The 24,793-nt window shown below is 44.0% G+C and overlaps 1 protein-coding gene across 1 annotated transcript in view; it reads right to left on the bottom strand.

Moving 5' to 3' along the window:
* The window catches only part of LOC126284545 (WAS/WASL-interacting protein family member 1-like), a 127,071-nt gene that overhangs the window by 91,053 nt on the left and 11,225 nt on the right, over window positions 1-24,793 (bottom strand). The window contains exon 2 of the mRNA XM_049983546.1: window positions 24,438-24,665. Within this exon, the coding sequence (XP_049839503.1) occupies window positions 24,438-24,665 (228 nt within the window). The remainder of the gene's footprint in view (window positions 1-24,437; window positions 24,666-24,793) is intronic.

A 24,793-nucleotide genomic window follows, 5' to 3' on the forward strand; every position in this document is an offset into this window, starting at 1 on the left:
GCTGACGAGCAAGAAGTCGCTGCTCCGTGATCAAGTAAGTAATGATTGTGGATGGGTGAGAGTTCTGATTTCAAGTAGCACCATGGCACTTCGTTGTCAGGAGCAGTGCGTAATTCATACTAGTGATGGTTTCAGTATCGTTTGATGTAAGATGGAATCGAATTCAGTGCTTAAACGATCATCACGCACTACCTATATCGTGGAAATTAACTTTTATGATTATTTCGCTGTGTGTCACAAACTGGCTTTGATGGTTCAGTTAGTAATGGTGGGTGGTGAAGTTTACTTACGAATCTTTGTGTGTGAGTAATTGTGCTCCGTTAATCCACTCGTCCTTTTGCTGACAAATGATCAGTATGTTAGTATTCTGTCGAGTTCCGGCATAGGTTGCTTATCCCTGCGTGGTGCAATCAGGACATCGTGGATTTTGTTTGCTTTATATCGGATGCGAGAAGGAGAAAATCGCCTTGGTTGGGAGGGGGGGGGGGGGGGGCGGGTTAGACTACAGAAGACTGGTGGCTCTTGCGTAGTTGACATGAATTGTTTGCTGAAGTAGCAAGCTATTACTCTTCCTTTAATCAATTTATTGTTCTACCAGACAAATTTACTTAGTGAGGTATCGGACCAAAGCCCCTTATGAGAGAGTCAGACACTTTCAGTAATTACTAAAAAGGATGTCTATCAGAAGCGAACCCTTACCTGTCATTCTGTAAGCCAACTATCGGCCACTTATCCTACCTAATCAATCATCAACACCGTGGATTAGTTCACTAGTACTCACAGGACACTTTGCCTACCGCACAAGAGACAAGTACCAAGTAGTAACTTGGTCCGCTATTCCAGCTCTTAGAGACAGACCTTTCCAGCACTACTCTAGCGAATATTCTAAAACCCTCCCAAGCCTGCAGTTACTGTGCGTCCACTGGAGCCTGCCACTGTCTTCTCGTTGCTCCAATGTTTACTGCTGCATCAGGTGCTGCTGCGATGCTTCATTGACCTTCTCGACGCTCTGCTCTGAGACAATATACTGACTGCTCTCTGCTACATGATTCTTTTGCATTTTTCTTAAATGATTCTGGTCCGGCGCTCCTCCATCTCTTCCTGTACCATTCTTGAACCATTTATTCGACATGTGATCGCCATAATGTCTGATTATCTCTCCGAATCGTACTCGGTATTCTTCCAATACACGCGTTAGTAATTCCCTCTTATTCTGTTGACCTCGACGCTCTGACATGTCTGACCAGCCTCGAAGAATCAGATAGTGTCCAGCTACTTTGAGAAGGGCTATCTGCCCCCAATATATTGTTTGACTTCCTTCTGTCGTTACACTAACCGTCTTGCAAATGAAACCCGGCTCACTTCTCTCATTATTATCTGACATACGATGAATTTTATTAAACTTTTCTAAGGTTACGAGATTACGACAGTTATTTGCTCGCATGGAACTATACGTTTAGTATTTTACGTAGTCACAGGAGCACACTCCATTTGTGAAATAAATGTTAATACTGCAGCTACGTGGTTCCTTGAACTTCTCACTAAAGTTTACGGCAGTACACGCCCCATATCCTATGATCCTTAACGTCGTGTACCCTGTAAAAGAAAATTAGTTTATATCATTTAGCAAAGGATGGTGCGTGATTACTCGTTATGGAGATGACTAAAGTTCCGTTGTATATTTTTCTCTTTACGAGAACAAAGTACGCTACCTATTGTGTTTGTGCACATTTATCAGTCAGTTACCCGAAGTGCATGTTATAGCGGAAAGTGAACCAAAAAAATGGCTCTGAGCACTATGGGACTCAACTGCTGTGGTCATCAGTCCCCTACAACTTAGAACTACTTAAACCTAACCAACCTAAGCACATCACACACATCCATGCCCGAGGCAGAATTCGAACCTGCGACCGTAGCAGTCGCACGGTTCCGGACTGCGCGCCTAGAGCCACGAGACCACCGCGGCCGGCAAAGTGAACCAATTTTACAATTCATATAGTGAGACACTATAAACGCCCAGTGAAGCCGCTGCCGCCAATTCCATGGGTGTCAGATAATTGTGTACGGTGCTTGCTGTGTAACAATTTTCAAGACAGTCAGTGTAAGCACTTGTGGAAAAGCTGGAAAAATATTTGGTAAATCTTTGCTGTACAAAACTAAGTAGACAATATGCGGTAGGTAGTCATTATTTGTCCATATCTTACAATTAATTTTAATTGTTAATATTCCAAAAACCAAATCCCCCTCTCTCAAAACCGGCGGGGGCAAACTTATTACCTCGCCATCTGCAGGCTGAATATTAATAAAAACCGACAAACTGCAAGGACGGATTCTTAACTGAAAATGGAGGAAAGAAAGTCCTATGAACATATGTCGAGAAATGAGACGTTGCCGCGGTAGATGGCGCTGACGAATGAAAGTTCATCTGACCAGGTGCCGTGTGTTTCTTGTGTGTTGCGGGCTGTGTGATATACGCAGCGTAGTGTAAGAAGCAGATTGATCCGATATTCATGACGGGAACAAGCTCAGATGGTCGTGCATGGCCAAGCAGATGAAAACGGTCGAGAGGCAGAACCCATTCCTACAAATCTGGTGTATGCATAGCCCGCCACGTCTGAGAGGACGGATGATCACACAAACGCATAGAAAGAGCATGAAATGTGCTATGTGGTTGGTGTCTGTGAAGGTATTTGTTTTAATACAGCCGTGCTGCCTCTCGACCGTTTCCATCTGCTTTGCGTACACAAACACCATTATACTGCTTACAGTACGCTGCAGACATCAAACAGCTTGCAACATACAAGGAACACAGGACACGTGGCCAGAGGAGCCTTCATTCGTCAGCGCCATCTATCGTAGCAACGATGCATTTCCGGACATATGTTCACAGGACATTTTTCCTCCATTTCCAGCGAGGAATCCGTCCCTGCAGATTGTCGGTTTTTTTATGTTCACGCTGTGTACAGTACCCCATACTTAAAGCGGTGTACTATTGATCATGCAGTTAATGGCTTCAAAGAACGTGTATTCGAACTCTATGTTCCCCTTGCCTTTAATGAAGGCAATTTTTCTTGTGGCGAAAGACAAAAATAGTGTTCTTGTTATGGACAATGTTGAATCCGAACATCTTCCCGCTGCAGCACCCAAAGGCCAATCCAAAGAAATTTCTGACTGGTCTTACGACCAAGAGCAATTTGAGGAAGTTGAAGAATCTGAACCTTCAACGTACGCTGCTCCCACTGAACCAAAACATTCCCGAAGGATTTTCTAGTTTAAATCACTGGCTAAAGAAAGGTCATATGTGGAAAAAACATTAACAGAAAAACTATAGACCATGAAAAGTGCAAGTGTTTTAATAAGCTCACCTTTAAACCGATGCTGGTCGATAAGGGAGCTCATAAGGTGGAATAAGAACGTTGAAAACAATCATGAAATGTAACCGGTGCACTGTCCTGTCTTTGATCAGGTCTACATTGAGCCTCCACCATAAGACTGGACAGAGTGCAACAAAAGCCAAATGTGGTGAGATAAGGAATGGCCAGTCTTTGGAAGGCCGAAATTCGTGTCTGATTTTTGTAAATCAGAAGCCCTGTTCTACAGTTATATTCATTTTGAATGCAGCATTCCTTCCAGTGAATACTCTTCAACAAGAAATAATATCAATGTTTAATTAATGCACTGCCTTATACTGTTTATAAGTAAAAAAAGCATTCGGTTTTTATTGGTATTTTCACCCTGTGTCGAGGAAAAATTCATTTTGCCACAGTGCGGGTAATAGATGGCATTTTTCGTTTGCTTCTGAAAGTGGCTAAACGTTTCTGACTGTGTCAAAATGAAACTTGTAAAACCAGGTTCATTACAAGAAAAAGCAATTCGATAAATATATGTGAGGTCAAACATCGCCGTAAATAAATTTGTCACAAATGGCTAACCGCTAACTTTGTCAACTTGACCTGGTCGCCCCGTACTTACGGTTTAACGACCACAACTTGAAACTGGAAGAGAAAGAGCGAATGATTTTTGCGGCCAGAATGTGCCGCGGCATGAAACTCTCTCCGGCAGAACCAAACTCGAGGCATGGAGCGCAGTAACAGTTCTACTGGCGTTATACGAAATGGATAACTTCAATTACACAAAGGTGGGCAACGAAAGACCGGTAGTGTCTAAGTGAGAAATCTTGAGAAAGAATTATGGCCCAGTTCGAGATGCGAGGGCTAGAGAAAATGGAAGAAGGAAGCAGTAACCAAAAATTGGGCAGAAAATGAAGAGTAGCCACTACATGGGTCTCCAATAACTGAGCGCGGTAGAACCAAAGTATGGCTGTTTCAGGAAGCGATTGACGGAAATAATTGTTAAAAACCACCGATAGCTGAGGGGCGGGGGGAGGAGGGGGGCGACTCAAACAGCATGGCAATAGCTCAGCAGCACATTCGCTGAAGGCAGGTCACACTATCTTCGCAGTCGAGAAACGCCGAAGAACCAAGAACATAAGTAAGTACTTATATCTGGAGTGACCTTTGAATTCCCAACGAATGTCCTTCGTCTTTCAACTGTTGGTGGAGACAGCCGTAGTCAACTTCCGATGTGGTGCGACCACTACCATGGCGTTCCAAGTTAATGTTAAAGTCAGCTTCACTAACTAATCCAACCCTTGCAATCGGACGTTTATAATAACATCAATTTCCTTGACAATATATTTTCATTTTCTCTAGTTCTAGCCAGTAAATACACATATAATCTGTCAATTGACATTTCTACCGATACATAATGCAAATTTGTTTGTCGTTTTCAGCCGGAAGACTGGTTTGTTGCATCTCTCCAAGTTACCCCATTTTGTGCATGCCTTTTGGTCTCCGCGTAACTATTGTAACCAGTATCCTTCTGAATCAGATTACTGTATTTATCTCTTGGTCTCCTTCTACAATTTCTATTCCCTTCCACTTTCCTCCACACCTAAATTGGTGATCCGTTGACGTTGGGGAATGCGACCTACAAATCGATCCCTTCTGTTAGTCAAGTTTTGCGACAGTTTTTTGTCTCCCCACTTGTATTCGTCACCTCCTTGTTAACTACGTGATCTACCCATCTAATCTTCAGCATTCTCTTGGAACATCACATTCCGAAAGCTTCTATTCCTTTCTCGTCTAAACTGTTTAGCGTCCACGTTTTACTGTCATACAAGGCTACTTGCCAGGCAGATACCTTCAGAGAAGACTTCATAGCATTTATGTATATATTCGATGTTAACAAATTTCTCTTCTTCCTAAAAGTGCTGCCCAAACAGAAGAACTGATCTACTACTTTTAGTGTCTCATATTCTAATATAATTCCCTCGATACCTCCTGATTTAATTCGACTACATTCCGTTACACTTGTTTTTCATTTGTTGACTGCTCTTCCAAGTCCTTTGCCGTCTCTGACAGCATTAGATGTCATCGGCAAACCGTAAAGTTTTTATTTCTTCTACTTGAACTTAATTTTCTTCTTCAGATTTCCCTTTCTCTCCGTTTACTGCTTGTTCAGTGTTCAGAGGGAATAGCATCAGGGGTAGGCAACAGCCCCGTCTTACTCCCTTATCAAGCGCTGCTTTGCTCTCAGGCTCCTTGACTCTGTATAGTACGAATCTAGAATCTTCAAAAAACTACAATTGTCGTTAGCAGTTGTGTGTAAAACCATACATCTCCACACTGATTTATGAAGTGAAGAAATGCGCGGAAAATGTGCTAACACTCAAATGTAAAAATTTGCTGGGTACGGGAACTACGAAAACTGACATTAGTCTCACCCCTACACATCACATTAGGATATTTAGGGCTGACGAGTGTCAGTTTTGATAGTTCCCATACCCAGCAACAGACGACAACACTTATCTCTAATTTTTATATTTGAGGGTTAGCCCGTTTTACAGTGCATATCTTCAATTAGTAATAAGGAAGCTGCTGACTGAGCATCCGTCACGAGCTATAGCTCAGTGAGGAACGCTTGTTGCGATTACTCTATCTGAATCTCTCCGCTGCCTGAATCCCATAGAAATGTATGACAGCGCCAACTGACATTGGGTGCTTCGCACAGGGGTCACCAAAAACCACTGATGAAGCTATAGTATCATGACTTCAAATCAAAAAAAGAAAAAGAAAGAGAAAAACAAATAAATTAGGATGTCTAGTAGTAGCAAAAGCCCACTCTATACGAAGAAAGTCATAAAGGCTATCATTAAAATTTCGAAACAACTGTTAGCACAAAAGTTGGTGGTACTGTGAGTTTTATTTATATGTTCACCCACCAATGCGACACATTTTTCCCGGTGATGGTACAGATTTTAGTTGTAGAAATATGAATTTGGCTGTAATGGAAAATCGCGTCGTTCTCATTCTAAAAATACTTGTTACGTAATGGATTCTTCACCTGAGCGAAGAGAGAAATGTCTCTAGATGGTATGTGCGGAGAATACGAAGTGTAGGGGAAAATTTGATGGACCAAAGAAGCAGCATGAGAAACTACCTACTACGTAAATCGTGTAATGAAGCAAAATAACCGACTGGCCAAATTACCGTTCGTTTCGTCTCAGTAGCCTCTCGTAACTATCGAGAGATTTCCGTAGAATGTTCATGTGACGATTTGCCCTTTACTAGCATACTCCATCAGCACAGTCCCAAAAACATTGAGCATCATCTTACTCAAAAAGGGTTGGGTCTTCGCCTCTTTTGATGGCGTTGAATCCTTTGTTTCGGGATGATAGTAATATATCTAGTACTCGCCCATGGTGGTTATACGGTTGACGAAGCTACCCGGGCCTGGCGATTACCCTGACATAGCGCAAAACATCCGCTCCTGCCTCGGTTCGGCAGCCTTTTCTAAGTTGTGAAACCTGACTCGGAACTCAGGGGAAGAAGCCGTTGTCATATTCTAAGCGCTGTGCAGCACTGTGAAACCTCAACCATAGCTAACATTCGTTTTTCGTGTGATATGCCAGTGTTCGAACAACACGATTGAAATGAGGAGTCAGGCTTGGCTACTGAAGTGAGGTGTGAGGCTTCCTGAAGAGAGGCATACGCTTCTGAATAACAACTATTCATTACATGATCCAAACTAAATGCTGCTTCTGAGAATGACGTCTACACAAATTGAGGACAGGAATGTCTTCAGGTTAGGTTAGGTTAGGGTTTTATAACGTCCCGTCGACAATGGGGTCATTAGAGACGGAGCACAAGCTCGTGTTAGGGAAGGATGGGGAAGAGAAATCGGCCGTGCCCTTTCAAAGGAACCATCCCGGCATTTGCCTGAAACGATTTAGGGAAATCACAGAAAACTTAAATCAGGATGGCTGGAGACAGGATTGAACCGTCCTCCTCCCGAATGCGAGTCTAGTGTGCTAACCACTGCGCCACCTCGCTCGGTAATGTCTTCAGGAGTAGGGAAGATTAACAACGACATGTTCCTACAAGTGTGGGGATCGTAGACAGTCCACGGCTGAGCAGCTATGTGCCTTAAAGGTACGGTCCGAGGAAGTGATGAGTTCGTCGGCTATGACAAGTGAATAATGAGAGGCCGTGGCATCGGATTGGCTGGCGAAAGCGTAGCGTCGGACGTGGCTCATGGCGGAGGCAACACGATACCTCGGTGGACAGTGACAGCGGCGAGCGGGTTTGACAGCGGAGACTCGTAGCGGCTGATCATTCGGTCAGAGTCCGGAACGTAACCGGCTTTCCGAAGGTGAAGTGCCGACTGAAGTAGATGCCTGCGGAAGAATACATCCGCTATGTCACGTGGACAAGTGGCCACGCGGACGTAGAGAGGAACCACAATTCCAGCCACTGCGGAGTGCCGAGGCTGTCGTTCCCAGACGGGATGACTGTCCCAAATACCCTGTTCCTGGCCTGTGAAGCATTTACTCTACTGGCCATTAAAATTGCTACAACAAGAAGAAATGCACATGATAAACGGGTATATATATATTATACTAGAACTGACACGTGATTACATTCTCACACAATTTGGGTGCATAGATCCTGAGAAATCAGTACCCAGAACAACCACCTCTGGCCGTAATAAACGCGGCCCTGATACGCCTGGCACTGAGTCAAACAGAGCTTGGATGGCGTGTACAGGTACAGTTGCCCATGCAGTTTCAACACGATACCACAGTTCATCAAGAGTAGTGACTGGGGTATTGTGACGAGTCAGTTACTCGACCACCATTGACCAGACGTTTTCATTTGGTGAGAGATTTGCAGAATGTGCTGGCCAGGGCAGCAGTCGAACATTTTCTGAATCCAGAAAGGCCCGTAGAGGACATGCAACATGCTGTCGTGCAATATCCCGCTGAAATGTAGGGTTTCGCAGGGATCGCATCAAGGGTAAAGACACGGGTCGTAACACATCTGAAATGTAACGTCCACTGTTCAAAGCGCCTTCAATGCGAGGAAGAGGTGACCGAGACGTGTAAGCAATGGCACCCAATACCATCACGCCGGGTGATACGCCAGTACGGCGATGACGAATACACGCTTCCAACGTGCGTTCACCGCGATGTCGCCAAACACGGATGTGACCATCATGATGCTGTAAAAAGAACCTGGATTCATCCGAAAAAATAACGTTTTGCCATTCCCGCACCCGGTTCGTCGTTGAGTACACCATTGCAGTCGCTCCTGTCAGTGATCCAGCGTCAAGGGTAACCGCAGACGTGGTCTCCGAGCCGATAATCCATGCTGCTGCAAACGTCGTCGAACTTTTCGTGCAGATGGTTGTTGTGTTGCAAACGTCCCCATCTGATGACTCACGGATCGAGACGTGGCTGCACGATCCGTTACAGCCATGCAGATATTCCATGTTCTGCTAACAGTCATTGGATCTCGACCAACGGGAGCAGCATTGTCGCGATACGATAAACTGCAATCGCGAAGTCGGAAACGTGGTGGTACGCATTTCTCCTCCTTAACCGCCGTGTCATATGATGATATAGTGTTGCCGTACTCTTCCGTTGACCGTGAAGAGAGGAATGTGCGTTACAGCATTGTCCCATTTCAGTTGTTGTTGTTGTGGCCTTCAGTCCTGAGACTGGTTTGATGCAGCAGTCCATGCTACTCTATCCTGTGCGAGCTTCTTCATCTCCCAGTACCTACTGCAACCTACATCCTTCTGAATCTGCTTGGTGTATTCATCTCTTGACTTCCCTCTATGATTTTTACCCTCCACGCTGCCCTCCAATACTAAATTGGTGATTCCTCGCTGTCTCAGAACATGTCCTTCGAACCGATCCCTTCTTCTAGTCAAGTTGTGCCACAAGCTCCTCTTCTCCCCAATTCTATTCAATACCTCCTCATTAGTTATGTGATCTACCCATCTAATGTTCAGCATTCTTCGGTAGCACCACCTTTCGGATGCTTCTCTTCTTGTCTAAACCATCGTCCATGTTTCACTTCCATACATGGCTACACTCCGTACAAATACCTTCCTCTCTAGTTCGACCATCATCAGTTATTTTGCTCCCCAAATAGCAAAACTCCTTTACTATTTTGTCTCTTTTCCTAATCTAATTTCCTCAGCGTCACCCGACTTAATTCGACTACATTCCATTATCCTCGTTTTGCTTTTGTCGATGTTCATCTTACATCCTCCATTCAAGACACTATCCATTCCGTTCAACTGCTCTTCCAAGTCCTTTGCTGTCTCTGACAGAACTACGATGTCATCGGTGAACCTCAAAGTTTTTATTCCTTCTCCATGGATTTTAATACCTACTCCGAATTTTTCTTTTGTTTCCTTCACTGCTTGCTCAATATACAGATTGAATAACATGGGGACAGGCTACAACCCTGTCTCACTGCCTTCCCAACCACTGCTTCCCTTTCATGTCCCTCGACTCTTATAGCTGCCGTCTGCTTTCTGTACAAATTGTAAATAGCCTTTCGCTCCCTTTATTTTATCACTGCCACCTTCAGAATTTGAAAGAGAGTATTCTAGTCAATATTGTCAAACGCTTTCTCTAAGTCTACAAATGCTAGGTTTGCCTTTCCTTAATCTTTCTTCTAAGATAAGTCGTAAGATCAGTATTGCCTCACGTGTTCCAATATTTCTACGGAATCCAAATTGATCTTCCCCGTGGTCGGCTTCTACTAGTTTTTCTATTCGTCTGTAAAGAATTCGCGTTAGTATTTTGCAGCCGTGGCTTATAAAACTGATAGTTTGGTAACTTTCACATCTGTCAACACCTGCTTTCCCCCTTCAGATGTAAAATGAATGACTACGCGTTGTTCTACTTTCTCATACTGCTGCGCAATTTTATTTTGGCCCCTCTGGCTGCGAGATATGGTACTATTGCGCAAATATTTCAGTTTTTAGCAGCATTGTGTTATTTACCTGGAAATAAACCAAAATTTATGTCGTATTTTAATATTTTCGGGATGATAATTGAGACGTTGTGATCACTTCTTGTAATGTGTGACTTTCCTTTGGATAGTGACTTCCCCTGAATTTATTCACGTGAAAGCTCTTTAAGATTTCTTTCTCGTGGCTATTTACCAGTCGTTTCTCCGTTACAAAAGAACAAAGAGAGGGGAAGATGGTGATCGGAGTATGATGCCTGTCTGCTCGTGTTGCTTGAGTGTGTCAAGGGAGCGCAACGCCCGGAGGTACACTTTCTTCCTTGACTCCAGGTCTCGACGGGAAAGCCGTAGGAGTAAATGTAATAGAGATTTTTCTTCTTTTGGAGCTAGATAACCTTAGAACGTAATAAAACACGCACTGTAAGTTAACAGTAGATATATTTAAAAATAGTAATAAATATTTCTATATATTTTTCCAGTTCTAGCAGTCTTTTTATCGTGTTCTCTGTGTCTTGATCTATGTGTGAGTCCAGTTATTTCCCGTTTGCTGCCACACTGTAAAACGAATTTCATCTTACTTATCACCACAATACCTGTGAAAGACGCCATCCTAATATAAGCACCAATTTAGGTGTATCTGAAACAAGGAACCCCACACTTCTAACGAATCTGTAAGCGCAGAAATTACATCTAACGCAAGTACTGCAGCTAAATTAGGAATCCCTAACTTGTTTGAAAGGATTGGTACTGATGCAAATTTCGGAAACACCAGAGGTATAGACGAAGAGAACTTACATGGCAGGGGAGCCTACAAAGTCTGAAAGCAACGCAGCAGAAAAGTACTGACACCTAAAAAAAAAAGAAAAGAAAAGAAAGGAGTCCTACAACCACCAAACGAAGGTCAAAAGGAAAATCGACTGTTCAGGTCAATGACTGCATTGCTTATATCAAGAAAGTACTACGAAAATAACGGGCTCTTAGAGGACTGGATTCACTATATTTACTGTAGGAAGTGGCTTCATAAAAGAAGCACAGATGATGCAGATATCTGTGAAACAGTAAATACCAACCATAGAACGGTAGGTAAACGCAACAGTGACTTTTATATTGTATTACTTTACAATAAAATATATTTAAAAATTTGGAGATGGTATCACAATTATTCTGACGATCTATAGGGGGAGATTCTTAGTAGTGTAATCTGTAAAAAAGAAAATCTACTACGGTATATGAGTGTTATGATTTTATCATGTACTTTCGTTTTCAGTTCCGAGAAACCTTGGCTAAAATGTGTGACGGTGAAAATCTCAAAATTCCCGTCATAATTTCATGTTCGACAAAAGAAAAATGTCGTCTTCTTCCAACGTACTAAATATTGAAATAGATCACAAATGTGGAACCATCTTCAATGTAGTGTTGATGTTTTATTCCACCACACACTACATTTGAATAAGGAGTCAAACTAACTGCAGTTATTCGCAGAGTTAAAATTCCGCGCGTATGAGGCCAAAATTTATACTCGATGGTGTAATGGCATTGAATTGAAAGTTCTATGTCGAGACAAAATATTTTAGATTCTAACGTATATTAATCCCCCATTTTTACGCAGCAGCCTGATAAATCGGCGTATATGTAGTGGGAAATCAAAGCGATCACCCGTTTGGATATCAACGGACAACATAAACAACAACAGTAGCAGGTACCGGGGTTGGGAACGAGGCGCTTATCAGCAGATACGTCGGTGATGTGATCGAAGAGATGACAATCAGACTCGTATCTGAGCGTGTTTTTTGATGAGAAGAATACCGCAAAAAGTCGAGGTTCGACGCGGGCGGCGTTTTGTTCCACTGCCGCTACAGCGCGTCGCTTTTTTTCCTATCTAATATTCCGGCAGTCGGCAGGTGAATAGGCCGCTTTGTGCCGTCACCTCCCAGAGAACACGGGCCCGGATTTTTGCACCAAGTCAGAGTAGAAAGGGACCTGCATATAACGAGTGAAAAGGAAAAAACAGGGAGTGCTACCCGCCGGTAGGTGAGGTGGCTACGGGGTGGGGGGGGGGGGGGGGGAGGAGAGACGAGGGACAGAAGAGCAGTCCAAAATGGTGCCGCGCTTCAATTATTCATAACCGGCCGAGCATCGCGGAAACGTAAAAAAAAGGGGTGGGCAGGAACGCGGCTGTGAAGCTGTTCTTTTGATTAATAATCTCAGTTATTTAAAACATTTAATTTGTGGGCAGCGCGGGCGATAATTAAATACAAACATGGGGAAGCTCAGCCTGAAATGTCTCAAACTCCTTCATGTATATTGTAATTCAGCTGCCCACCTCCCTTCATAATTCATGCAGGCAGTCCTGCGAACCACCTTACGGTACGGCGTATTCCTGAAAATTATATCGCATCGTATATAATTTAATGCGGCACGAAAGGGTTCGAAGCAGGTGAAGCTTTTTTTTAAAAAAAAACACAAATGGTTGTTCTCCACGCCCTTTTACCCTACATTAAACAGCACAGTCCGGACGAATCATTTCATATAGTCTTCGAGTGTATTTAAACATTTCCTAGGCAAATCTATGGGTGCAGGGACATGGCTACACCTACAGCTAAAATGTAAATTACTTTGCCATAAACATAAATACGAAGTTATACATAATTGTCTATACAGCGCGTCCAGTGAAATAGTCTCTGATTCCAAAATTAAATATCTCAAAAGCTAAAGTCGCAGAGGGATGTAACAAACGGTATGTTTATTGTGAAATTTAAAAAAATGTTGTACAGGAAGTGTACAGAACTTTAGAAATAGTTCGAAAAGCTTCTAAGAGATGTCGTTGTAATAGAAATAGGCAGTGCCTATAAATGTGCGACGCAGTTCAGAGCGATCATCGTCAACATTGAAAAATGAAAGGTTAGCACACCGAGGGAAGACGTCGAAAACACTTATTCCATTGAACGTGTTTTTAGAGCGGTTCAGGGCACTACAGTCTGGAGCTGTGCGACCGCTACGGTCGCAGGTTTGAATCCTGCCTCGGGCGTGGATGTGTGTGGTGTCCTTAGGTTAGTTAGGTTTAAGTATTTCTAAGTTCTAGGGGACTGATGATCTCAGACGTTAAGTGCCATAGTGCTCAGAGCCATTTGAAGGTGTTTTTTTTTTCCTTTTGTACTGGAAAACCACACATTAGAAAACACTCCTTCAGCTGCAAGGTGGACTTTTCAAACACGATTTAATGTTCCAAAAGGGTCCGATGCCGAAGCGATTCACGAACTCTTCGCCAAATTCCAACGGAGAGGCAGCGAGGCTGACGATCTCCCGGCTAGAGGGGAATGTTGACCCCACGCAAACTGCAGTTGCTCCCGAAAATGTCAGCACAGTTCCTGGAGTTATTGAGCAAAATCCAAGAAAATCTGCCCGAAGAACTGCAGCAGAAACTGGTGTGAAGTGTTCCAGCATGCAGAGAATACTTAGACACAGCGTACACACGTTTCAATTCAAAATCCAATATGACCCGTAGGAGGTGTGCGATGGAACACTAACTTTGCGAACCAGATTATCATAGTGATTTTATGTTGGCTGCATCTAGTTCGCAGATGAAAGACACTTCCACCTCAATGGAAATGGGAGTAAACAAAACTGGCGATTTCGGGGTTCCGAAAATCCACATTTGTTTTAAGCGAAACCGCCGTATTCTTCCGTAGTTAGGGTACGGGCTGTGTTATATAGCACAGGCATTACTAGTGCCTTTTTCCATTCGAGAAACAACCACTGCTCAACACAACGTTTCAATTTTGGAAGAATTTTTCACCATACAATGGTCGACGAAATTCATGCAAGATAGGCACGACTACATCGAACTGAACAAGTGTTCCGCTTTCTTGATGAATACTGCGGGAATATTTAGTTAGTTATATTTTGAGTTTCTCTCTTTCTCTCTCTCTCTCTCTCTCTTCCCAATTCCTCCCCGGCCAGAGTAGCCGAGGGGTTCTAGGCGCTTCAGTCTGGAACGGCGCGACCGCTACGGTCACAGGTTCGAATCCTGCCTCGAGCGTGGATGTGTGTGGTGTCTTTAGGTTAGTTAGGTTTAAGTAGTTCTATGTTATAGGGGACTGATGACCTCAGATGTTAAGTCCCATAGCGCTCAGAGCCATTTTTGTTTATCCCGTCGGACAAATACCAATATTTGGATGATTTGGCGAATTTATTTATTATTTTCACTTAGCGGCTGGGCACCATTCCTGTCATGACAGTCGTCAGTTAATCTAAGCAAAAGAAAGTTGCTTGTTGCCTCCGTGAATGCCTCTTGGCACAAGAGTTCAGAGCGCGTGAATTTGCAGTGTAAAGTAGCTATGCGCCTCATGCCCGGCTTTGCCGTGTCTTCTCGCTGCTGCCAATACGGGCTACGTGAGCCAGCGTCAGCTCGCACTGCGTGTTGCGACAACGGGCATATAAAAGCCATTTCTCGCAAAGTGTTTTACTTGATGAGATTTGATTTCTTTAATTACAACACTGGGGCAAGGATCGCGATGTTTTAGAATTCCAGCTCGTATTCTGTTGTCTGCAAGGTTCTGAATAATGCCATCGCGAAGCAGTTGGTTTTGAAAAGAAACTCCACATTTTCAGTTAAATTTACAGTTCCTAGTCATGTGATAGAGTTCAGTGATCCAGTCCTTGAAAGACTGATTACTGTTACGACACACGTGAAAAATTTTGACGACTAGCAGCTATATAAATCTGAGCTCCAACATTTCATCTTAATTCCGAACGACTCTCTGGGGTTCTGCTCTCTCTCTCTCTCTCTCTCTCTCTCTCTCTCTCTCTCTCTCTCTCACACACACACACACACACACACACACACACACACACACACACACACACACACACAAAGATCTCCCTGCCGAGGAAAAAAGGAACTGCGGCATGAATCAGTTGTGGCTCTGCAGTCTCGAACTGTGTATGACACTCGGTTCATTCCTCTGCCGCCTGTATTCTGTTCAAAAAAATAGCTTTGAGCACTATGGTACTTAACTTCTGAGGTCATCAGTCCCCTAGAACATAGAACTACTTAAACCTAACTAACCTAAGGACACTACACACATCCATACCCGAGGCAAGATTCGAATCTGCGACCGAAGCGGGCGTCGATTCCAGACTGTAGCGCCTAGAACCACTCGGCCACTCCGGCCGGCTCGATGTCGACATAACGATCTTCTTTCATTCCGTGGATCCAAGTAATCATCAATCATAGCCTCGTCTCCAGAAATATCCGCTGTGTTCGTCGGTATAAGCAGGGAGACGAGCACTTTCGCTGACATCAAACAACATAAAATGGCTGAAACATACAATATTAAGCATACATAGTTTTGTGTCCGTGAGTGTCCCTGCAGCCTCTCTCTGTTACACTTATACGGGATATTCAGTACCAGTCGGAGTAACAACAGAATTGTGCTAAGTTTTCAAAGTTCTCGCTGAAAGTCTCCCGAGAGCGCGGCGTGACTTCGGAGTGATGTGAGGATAATCCGAGGCGGAGTTCCAAGTGTGGCAGCTTAAAAGGACTCGGGGTCCAGTCACACTTGTAGGCAGTGAGGTGATGGGATGTCGGCGCCCCGTGGCGTGGGTAGCACCCGCCAGCGGCGTACGGCGAAACGTCTGTAGCAGCGGCTCACGGCAGCCTCTTTAAGGGGGAACGAGAGGTTCACAGACAAAATATCTCTCTAATTCTGGAGTTTTGTCTCCGTGCTGAAATGTAGTGGACAAATGGCGTTTACTGCAATGAATAAAGCGTACATTGAAGTTTTTATTGGTATTTTTTTGTTGAAAAATATCTGTATTTCACTGTGTATTTGGCATTTTCCTGAGGCAGCTCTGAAAGGCGGGAGACCGACGGTTGTAGCTGTAACTCCGGTTGTGATTACCTGCAACATGAAATTAACATGTCAAATTCATTCTTACAGGTGTAACTTTATTTCGCCGCAGTGATTTACACAAAAAAAAATTGGCAAAATTGCAGACATCTGGAAAAAATTGCCATTTTTGGATCCCAGTTTTTTTGGCCGAAAAAAATACTAAGTATCAACATAAAAAAAATAGGCTTCGATGAACTGAAGAGAATTCAGTTCGCTTCATGGGAGAGAAATCACTAAAATCGGATGAAAGTTGTAGCGTGGACGACGACAACCATGTCGACAAACATGGTTTTGAGAAAAGCGCGTTTAAAGTCTGACAAATATTTATCGTATAAAAAAGGGACAAAGTTTGAATCTTACAGGATGCCATCGATGCCTGATCCGTAATAGCTATCGCCCCAGCTTGTGAATGGCCGCTTTCTACTGCTCTCACCTGCTAAGCCCTCACTTTCGTCCTGAGGGCATCGCCGCTGACGGCGGGTCACAGAATCGGTGCATTTCGTCGCCAATTTCGATTCGAGGGGCGTTATCAGATATGTTACAGCAGTATGGCTTATGCTGAATAGAGATACGACAAAATTTGAATCAATGTTGACAATTTCGCGTCGCTTGGATGCTATATTTGGACCGTATCTGCAAATGAGACTACTGAAACTTTCGTTCACATTTTGAGTAAAACCATCCAAACAAAGCTCCAGAAAATCAGGTTTACTCCAATCGGCATAAATAGGGAGCGTGAGCGCGGAACCGGTTCTCTAAAGCTGAGACATGCCGTGCATTCTCGGCTTCAAACGCTCACAGAATAGATACTTCTTGGAGTTCGCATATAATACTTCGGGTTATAACTCTTCAATGTATATACATTCGAATTCAGCAATGACAAAATATAAAGTTTTTTCAACGGTCAGCCTGTCGTCCCCCTCAAATCTCTCTTCTGTGGAGAAGGGAACGGAAAGCAGCGCGTCGTGTGCGGTCGGCAGAGACTCCGTCGACATCGCACTCTCTTCTCTGCGTGATTTTGTATTTTACCTGTTTGTATGTCGTATTTGATTAGGTAGAGTGCCCAACTGATGTGGCCACGAGCCTAGGAGAGACGCTGCAGGCGATGTCGAGTTGTTAGCAAAGGCACTCGCGTCCGTGGTTTGCTTCCATAGCCCATTAATACCAAATTTCGCAGCGTTGTCCTAAAATGTACATCCGTCGTATGTCTCACATCACTTTCTGTGGTTATTTCACACAGTGGTGATTGTGTGTTAGCACTGACAACTCTATGCAAACGCCGCTGCTCTCGGTCGACTCGCGAAGGCCACCTGCCACTGTGCTGTCCATAGTGAGAGGTAATGCTGAAATTTGTTATTCTCGACACACGCTTGACTCAGTGTATATGTAATCCAAGGTACTGGTTGTAAATCAGCAGATATGAGTGTGAATTTGTGTGTGTGTGCGTGTGTGTGTGTGTGTGTGTGTGTGTGTGTGTGTGTGTGTGTGTGTGTGTGAGTGTGTGTGTGTGTTTGTTTGCGTGGTATGTGAGTGAGTGAGTAAACTTAATAATAACAGCTGTAAACAATTTAGACCCCTGTATGATCTCTATTTCCAACGCCAAACAATTTAATAAGAGTAATCAATACAAAATTAAATCGAGAAATAATGCAAGGCTTGTAAGAAGGATAGTCATGTTTGTGGATGACAGGGCCAGGCTGTAAAACAAAATTTTCCTTTCGACGATGAAACGGAAGCTCTCCCTTTATTGTTTTAGATTCTGCACAAATATTGGCAAAGTGGTACATGTTCTGTGTAGAAAATCGGTAGTTTGGTTGTTACATTAGTTTATACTGTTTGCATCTACGTGATTTTGAAGAACATGGAGTGTTTCTTAGGATTCAATAAAACTGCCAATCACTCCTATAGGCACGCCACCGATGTCCTCAATCCTAGTATAACGTTTTGTCTCAATGTGCTGTCGAGTACCAGTCATCACACTAAAAATGAAGGTACGTTGAGCCTAAGCCATCCTACGGACAGTATTATTATCAATATGTACACTACTGACGTTTCGAGATAAGGAAGTTGGGATCCTCGACAACATCCAGCAACTGTAAGTGCAACGTTCCTTAACGCTGACCATTCTGACGACGTATCATCAATATTGCTGCTCGTATAGAACTGATACAAATTCTAAGCTTCTTTCTTTATTTTTTCTACTCTTCTTGCAGTCTTGTGAAACCTCTGCACTCTGCACCCTTGTTACTTCTATTTTTATTGTGCGGCGCCATGTTATGTAGTTGCAGACGAGTCTACTTTTGTTTCTTTTTCTTTTGGTAAGTTCCATGGAAATGTATCTAGATATCAGTGAATAAATTAAGTCCTGTCCGAACTGTAGCTTGCTTTGGTGTAGTCTACTTGCCCATGTGATCCACGAGTCATTGGTAGGACAGTATCGAAACGCGAGTCAACTTTAAGTACGTAAAATGGCTGCTTACTGACCGTTATCTTGAGTGTTTCGTGAACATCGACCGAAATGTTAAATAGGTAGCAGGAGGCCATTGAGTAGGATGTAGCCCTCGTGTTAGTCAATCTATTTCCAGTGCTAGTGGTAAATGAAACTGAGGAAAAAGTGGCTGAAATGCTTTAAAATTCAGGGAAACGAAACAAACTGTTTAAGATTTGCCACTTGTACAGTGATTCTGCGCCAGGCGTGAAAGTACTTCCAAAATCAATTGAACAGAATGAATGGGCTTATGAAATTATAAGATCAGCACAAATAAAGTAAAACAGTAAAAACGGAGTGTTATCAAATTAAGTCAAGTCGTGCAGGATAAATCAGAGAAGCGTAGGAGACGATACAGTAAATGACGATATTCTTTGCTTCGGTGCAAAATAGCTGACGAAACGAGAAAATAGGAACATATAAAATAGAGATTTCGAAATCATAGAGTGCCTTTTCCGGAAAATGAGAAATATACTGACACTGAATAATAATTAATTAAAAAGGCATTTGTATGATGCATCCTTACACGGGACTGAAACATGGGTGTCCAGCAGTACAGGAAAGAATAGTACGTATTGTGATAGGAGAACGCTAACAGTTGACAGGATAAGGAATGAAGAGGTACATAGCTAAATCAATATTATGACGCAACTTTACTAAAAGGCCAGGTAAGTTAATAGGATACATATGACGTGTCATGGAAATACCACCGAACTTCAAGAATAATGTAATAATTCGTATTCGGAAGAAGGCGGTTGCTGATAGATGTGAATATTAGCGGATCATAAATTTAGTATACTATGATCATTTTGGGTTCAGAAGAAATGTGGGAACACGTGAGGCAATGCTGACATTACAGCTTATCTTAGACCGTTGGCTGAATAAAGGAAAACTAACGTTTATAGAATATGTGGCTTTAGAGAAAGTTTTTGACACTGTTCATGGGAATATACTCTCTGAATTGTGAAGGTAAATAGGATAAAACGATAAGTTACAATAACTTGCACGAAACCAAGCAGCAGTATTAATATCGGAGGACATGAAAGACAAGCAGTAACTGAGAACGGGGTGCGGCAACGTTGTAGCCTATGGGTGGCTTAATTCAAACAGTATAGGAAAACAAGGGCTAATTTAGGTAGAGAATTAAAGTTTAGTGGGAAGAAGTAAACACTTCATGGTGTGCCGATGCCATTGTAATTCCGTGTTTTTCATGGAAAGGGATTAGAAGATGAAAAATAAAAGTGGTTGAAACGGAATGGTATGTAGTCGAAAAAAATCAGGCGATATTGAAGCAATTATATTAAGGAATGCGACACTAAAAACAGAAGTTGGGTTTTGCTATTTGAGTATCAAAATAATTGATGATGATCGAAGTAGAGAGAGCCGGACGGAGTGGCCCTGAGGTTGTAGGCCCTACAGTCTGGAACCGAGCGACCGCTACGGTCGCAGGTTCGAATCCTGCCTCGAGCATGGATGTGTGTTATGTCCTTAAGTTAATTAGATTTAATTAGTTCTAAGTTCTAGGAGATTGATGACCTCAGAAGTTGCATAGTGTTCAGAGCCATTTGAACCATTTGAAGTAGAGAGAATATAAAATGCAGCCTTACAATAGCAAGAAACGCAACGGAAAAGTAGAAATTTGTTAACATCGAATATCAATTCTTTTCGGAAGATGGAGGGTACCTTTTCGAGGAAGAGAAGAACAGAAGCTGAAAGATGCTACAACAGAAAGCTGAAGATTAGATGGATGGATCGGATAACTATGTTCCTTTTGCCCATAGTACTGTAGAACTCGACATGGCATGTACTCACCAGGTCGTTGGAAGTCCCCTGCAGAAATGCTGAGCCATGCTGCCTCTATAGCGTTCCACAACTGCGAAAGTGATGCCGGTGCGGGATTTTGTTCACCTATCGATTATGTCCCATGAATGTTGGATGGGATTCATGTCGGGCCATCAGGATGACCAAATCATTCGCTCAAATTGTTCAGAATATTCTCCGAATCAGCCGCGAGCAGTTCTTGCCCGGTGACATGGCGCATTGTAATTGATAAAATTTTTTTCGTTATTTGGGGACAAGTAGCCGAAAATAACCATTTCCAGTGAGTCCTAGGTCCAGTTCCATGTAAACGCGTCCTCAGGCCACACCATTACGCAGTCACCACCAGCTTGCACGGAGCCTTGTTGACAGCTTGTGTCCGTGGCTTCGTAGGGTCTGCGCCACACTCGAACCCTATCATCAGCTCTCACCAGCTCAAATCGCGTCATGTGACCAGGACTTGGTTTTCTAGTCTTCTAGTGTCCAACTGACACGAACACGAGCCAGGGAGAGGTGCTGCAGTCGATGTCGTGCTGCTGTCAAAGGCACTCGCGTCGGTCGTCCTAACGAATAAGTTCGTCGTACGTCCCGCATTGATTTACGTGGTTATTCAAAAATGTTCAGATGTGTGTGAGATCTTATAGGGCTTAACTTCTAAGGTCATCAGTCCCTAAGCTTACACACTACTTAACCTAAATTATCCTAAGGACAAACACCCACACCCATGCCCGAGAGAGGACTCGAACCTCCGCCGGGACCAGCCGCACAGTCCCGTGGTTATTCCATGGTTATTGCTTGTCTGTTAGCATCGACAACGCTGTGCCGTTTCGGTCGTTAAGTGAACACCGTCGGCCTCTGCGTTGTCCGTGGTGGGAGAGGATGCTGAAATTTCGTATTCTCGGCGCAGCCCTTATACTGAATTCCCTAACTATTTTCGGAATGTAATCTATACATTGGATAGAGTAGCATGGAGAGCTGCATCAAACCAGTCTCAGGACTGAAGACAACAACAAACAACATCTATACATTAGCTCCGTCGACCATTCCGCGTTCAGAGTCTGATTCTTGCCATCGTGCGGCCGTAATAATACCGGACATCTTTTGACACTAATCACACCGGTGCAAATGACAGCTCCGCCAATGCACTGCTATTGTACACCTTGCGTACTCGATACTGCTACTATCTGTATATGTGCATATCGCTACCCCATTAATGGTTCAAAAGGCTGTGAGCACTATGGGACTAAACTTCGGAGGTCATCAATCCCCTAGAATTTAGAACTACTTAAACCTAACTAACCTAAGGACATTCACACACATCCATAACTGAGGCAGGATTCGAACCTGCGACCGTAGCGGTCGCGCGGTTCCAGACTGTAGCGCCTAGAACCGCTCGGCCATAACGGCCGGCTACGCCTTTAATTCTGTCACCTGATTGTAATGAGGAGGGCCTGAATCGATTCGGAGGCAATAGAAAATTATAGCACCATATGAATAAGACAAGGGCTGGGTTCACAGAGCATATCCTAAGGCAGATATTCCCAACCTTTTCAGCTGGCGGACCTCTTCTTCAGTCAGAGCGAAACCCATTGGAACTGAAAATTCTTAATGCAAGTGCCATATTCCCAATGACCCCCCCCCCCCCCCCCCCGAAGTATCAATAGTCTTTGGTTTAGAGGTGAATGAAATCAACTTGAAATTAAGGATACAATTTGAATTCCCACTGTACCCAGACACTTACTAGTGGATTTACTTCCTTTGTTCAACACGCTATAGTCTGATTAAAATTACTTGGTAACTGAAATTGCACACGATGGAGCTGCATTCCTCCAAGAGCAATCAACGTCACGTCCCAACTGTTTGCTATTCACAAGCCGCCGCTTATGGTCTGTTCACTTCCATTGTTTGGCTAATGTTTTGTAAGGAGCATGCATGTTTCGTAACAGTCATATGTGTGTGTGTGTGTTTGTGTGTGTGTGTGTGTGTGTGTGTGTGTGTGTGTGGTTTTTCGCGAAATCCGAAGAAAAATGTTCAAATGTATGTAAAGTCTTCCTTTGGTCCACCTCCCTCCCCATTCGTTTCAAGGAGAAACTTCCCTTGTTGTGAAGGCGATGGAGAATCTGCACCCTTCTTCAATGATACTGACTTCAGCCACCGATTCCATGTTAGAAGTAATATACTGGCCAAAAATCCACTTATGAAATAGGTAGTCCACTGCCAAAGCAAGTTTAACATTTAATGATGCCTGGGGCCACATACGTGCCAGCGAGTGCTGTGATTAATCGACAAAGCTCGCTCCGCGCTTGCGTAAAAGGTTTCAGCGCATCTGGGGCTGTATTGTTGTTGTTGCGGTCTTCAGCTCTTCATGCTACTCTATCCTGTGCAAGCTTCTTCATCTCCCAGTACCTACTGCAGCCTACATCCTTCTGAATCTGCTTAGTGTATTCATCTCTTGGTCTCCCTCTACGATTTATACCCTCCACGCTGCCCTCCAATACTAAATTGGTGATCCCTTGATGCCTCAGAACATGTCCTACCAACCGATCCATTCTTCTAGTCAAGTTATGCCACAATTTTCTCTTCTCCCCAATCCTGTTCAATACCTTCTCATTAGTTATGTGATCTACCCATGTAATCCTCAGCATTCTTCTGTAGCACCACATTTCAAAAGCTTCTATTCTGTTCTTGTCCAAACTATTTATCGTCCATGTTTCACTTCCATACATGGTTAAACTCCATACAAATATTTTCAGAAACTTCCAGACACTTAAATCTATACTCGATGTTAACAAATTTCTCTTCTTCAGAAACGCTTTCCTTGCCATTGCCAGTCTACATTTTATATCCTCTCTACTTCGACCATCATCAGTTATTTTTCTCCCCAAATAGCAAAACTCCTTTACTACTGTAAGTGTCTCATTTCCTAATCTAATTCCCTTAGCATCACCCGACTTAATTCGACTACATTCCATTATCCTCGTTTTGCTTTTATTGATGTTGATCTTATATCCTCCTTTCAAGACACTTTCCATTCCGTTCAAGTGCTCTTCCAAGTCCTTTGCTATTTCTGACAGAATTACAATGTCATCGCCAAACCTCAATGTTTTTATTCCTTCTCCATGGATTTTTATTTCTACTCGGAGTTTTTCTTTTATTTCCTTCACTGCTTGCTCAGTGTACAGATTGAATAACATTGGGGAGAGGCTACAACCCTGTTTCACTCCCTTCTCAGTCACTGCTTCCCTTTCGTGTCCCTCGACTTTTATAACTGCCATCTGGTTTCTGTACAAATTGTAAATAGCCTTTCGCTCCCTGTATTTTACCCCTAGCACTGTGAGCCGACCACAAGCAAGCCCCGTATTGTTGCGAAACAGTCGTTCAGAGGAGCCACATTCTCCGGCACTAAACTGTGTATACCTTCTCACTTAGGAACCGCAAAGGCTGCTTGGGGATACGACCTGAAGTAAAAGTACAAATGTTTTTCACACGAGAAAGAAGTGATGAATTCAATTTTCACATTTTTATTCAATCATTTTACTCATTATTATACACGCTTGGTGAAGGGTGGCCGCGGACCCTCTAGAAAGAGCCGGAGGACCCCTAAGGGGTCCGCGGACCACACGTTGGGAAGCCCTGTCCGAAGGAATCGCCACTTCTGTGATGGAGGGAAATACGTGGGCAAAACAGTGTGGCGAGACCGAGGTTTCAATACAGAGAATAGGTGCAAACGACTGCAGTAGTTGTGAAGAGATGAAGAGGCCGCTCGTAGGACTGACGGGCACTGATAGTTGGAACTAACCAGTCTTCGGACTAAGGTTCACAATAGCGGCTGGCTTCAAGTAGTTAAATAAAAGTTGCCCATTAAGAAATTTCGCACTGTGACTTGGATGCGGTGCGCGGCTGCCCTACTTGTAATGAGATGCGCGCGACGGTGGTCCGGAGGCAGGCAGTGCGAGCGGCCGGCGGCCACGTGTTGCCAGGGCCCGCGGAGGTTCGCCTTTAAGCGCGACGCCCGCCGCTAGCGGGGCGCCACCGCCGCCGCCGCCGCCGCCGCCGCCACTGCCACGGACTTGGGCCGCTCTTGCGCTACGCCGGTCAATCAAGCGGGCGGCGGCGCCGGCCTGGGCGCGCCGCCGCCTGCGCGCAACAGCGGGCCAAGTGCGCGCCGGGATCCGCTGCGCCCCCGCCCGCCCCCGCCGCCCCCGCCGCCGCCTCGCAGGCGCGGCGTTCCCACTGTGCGCCGCAACAAGTCAGCGCGCGCGACA

Source organism: Schistocerca gregaria, chromosome 8, assembly GCF_023897955.1.
Source record: "Schistocerca gregaria isolate iqSchGreg1 chromosome 8, iqSchGreg1.2, whole genome shotgun sequence".
Taxonomy (NCBI): Eukaryota; Metazoa; Arthropoda; class Insecta; order Orthoptera; family Acrididae; genus Schistocerca; species Schistocerca gregaria.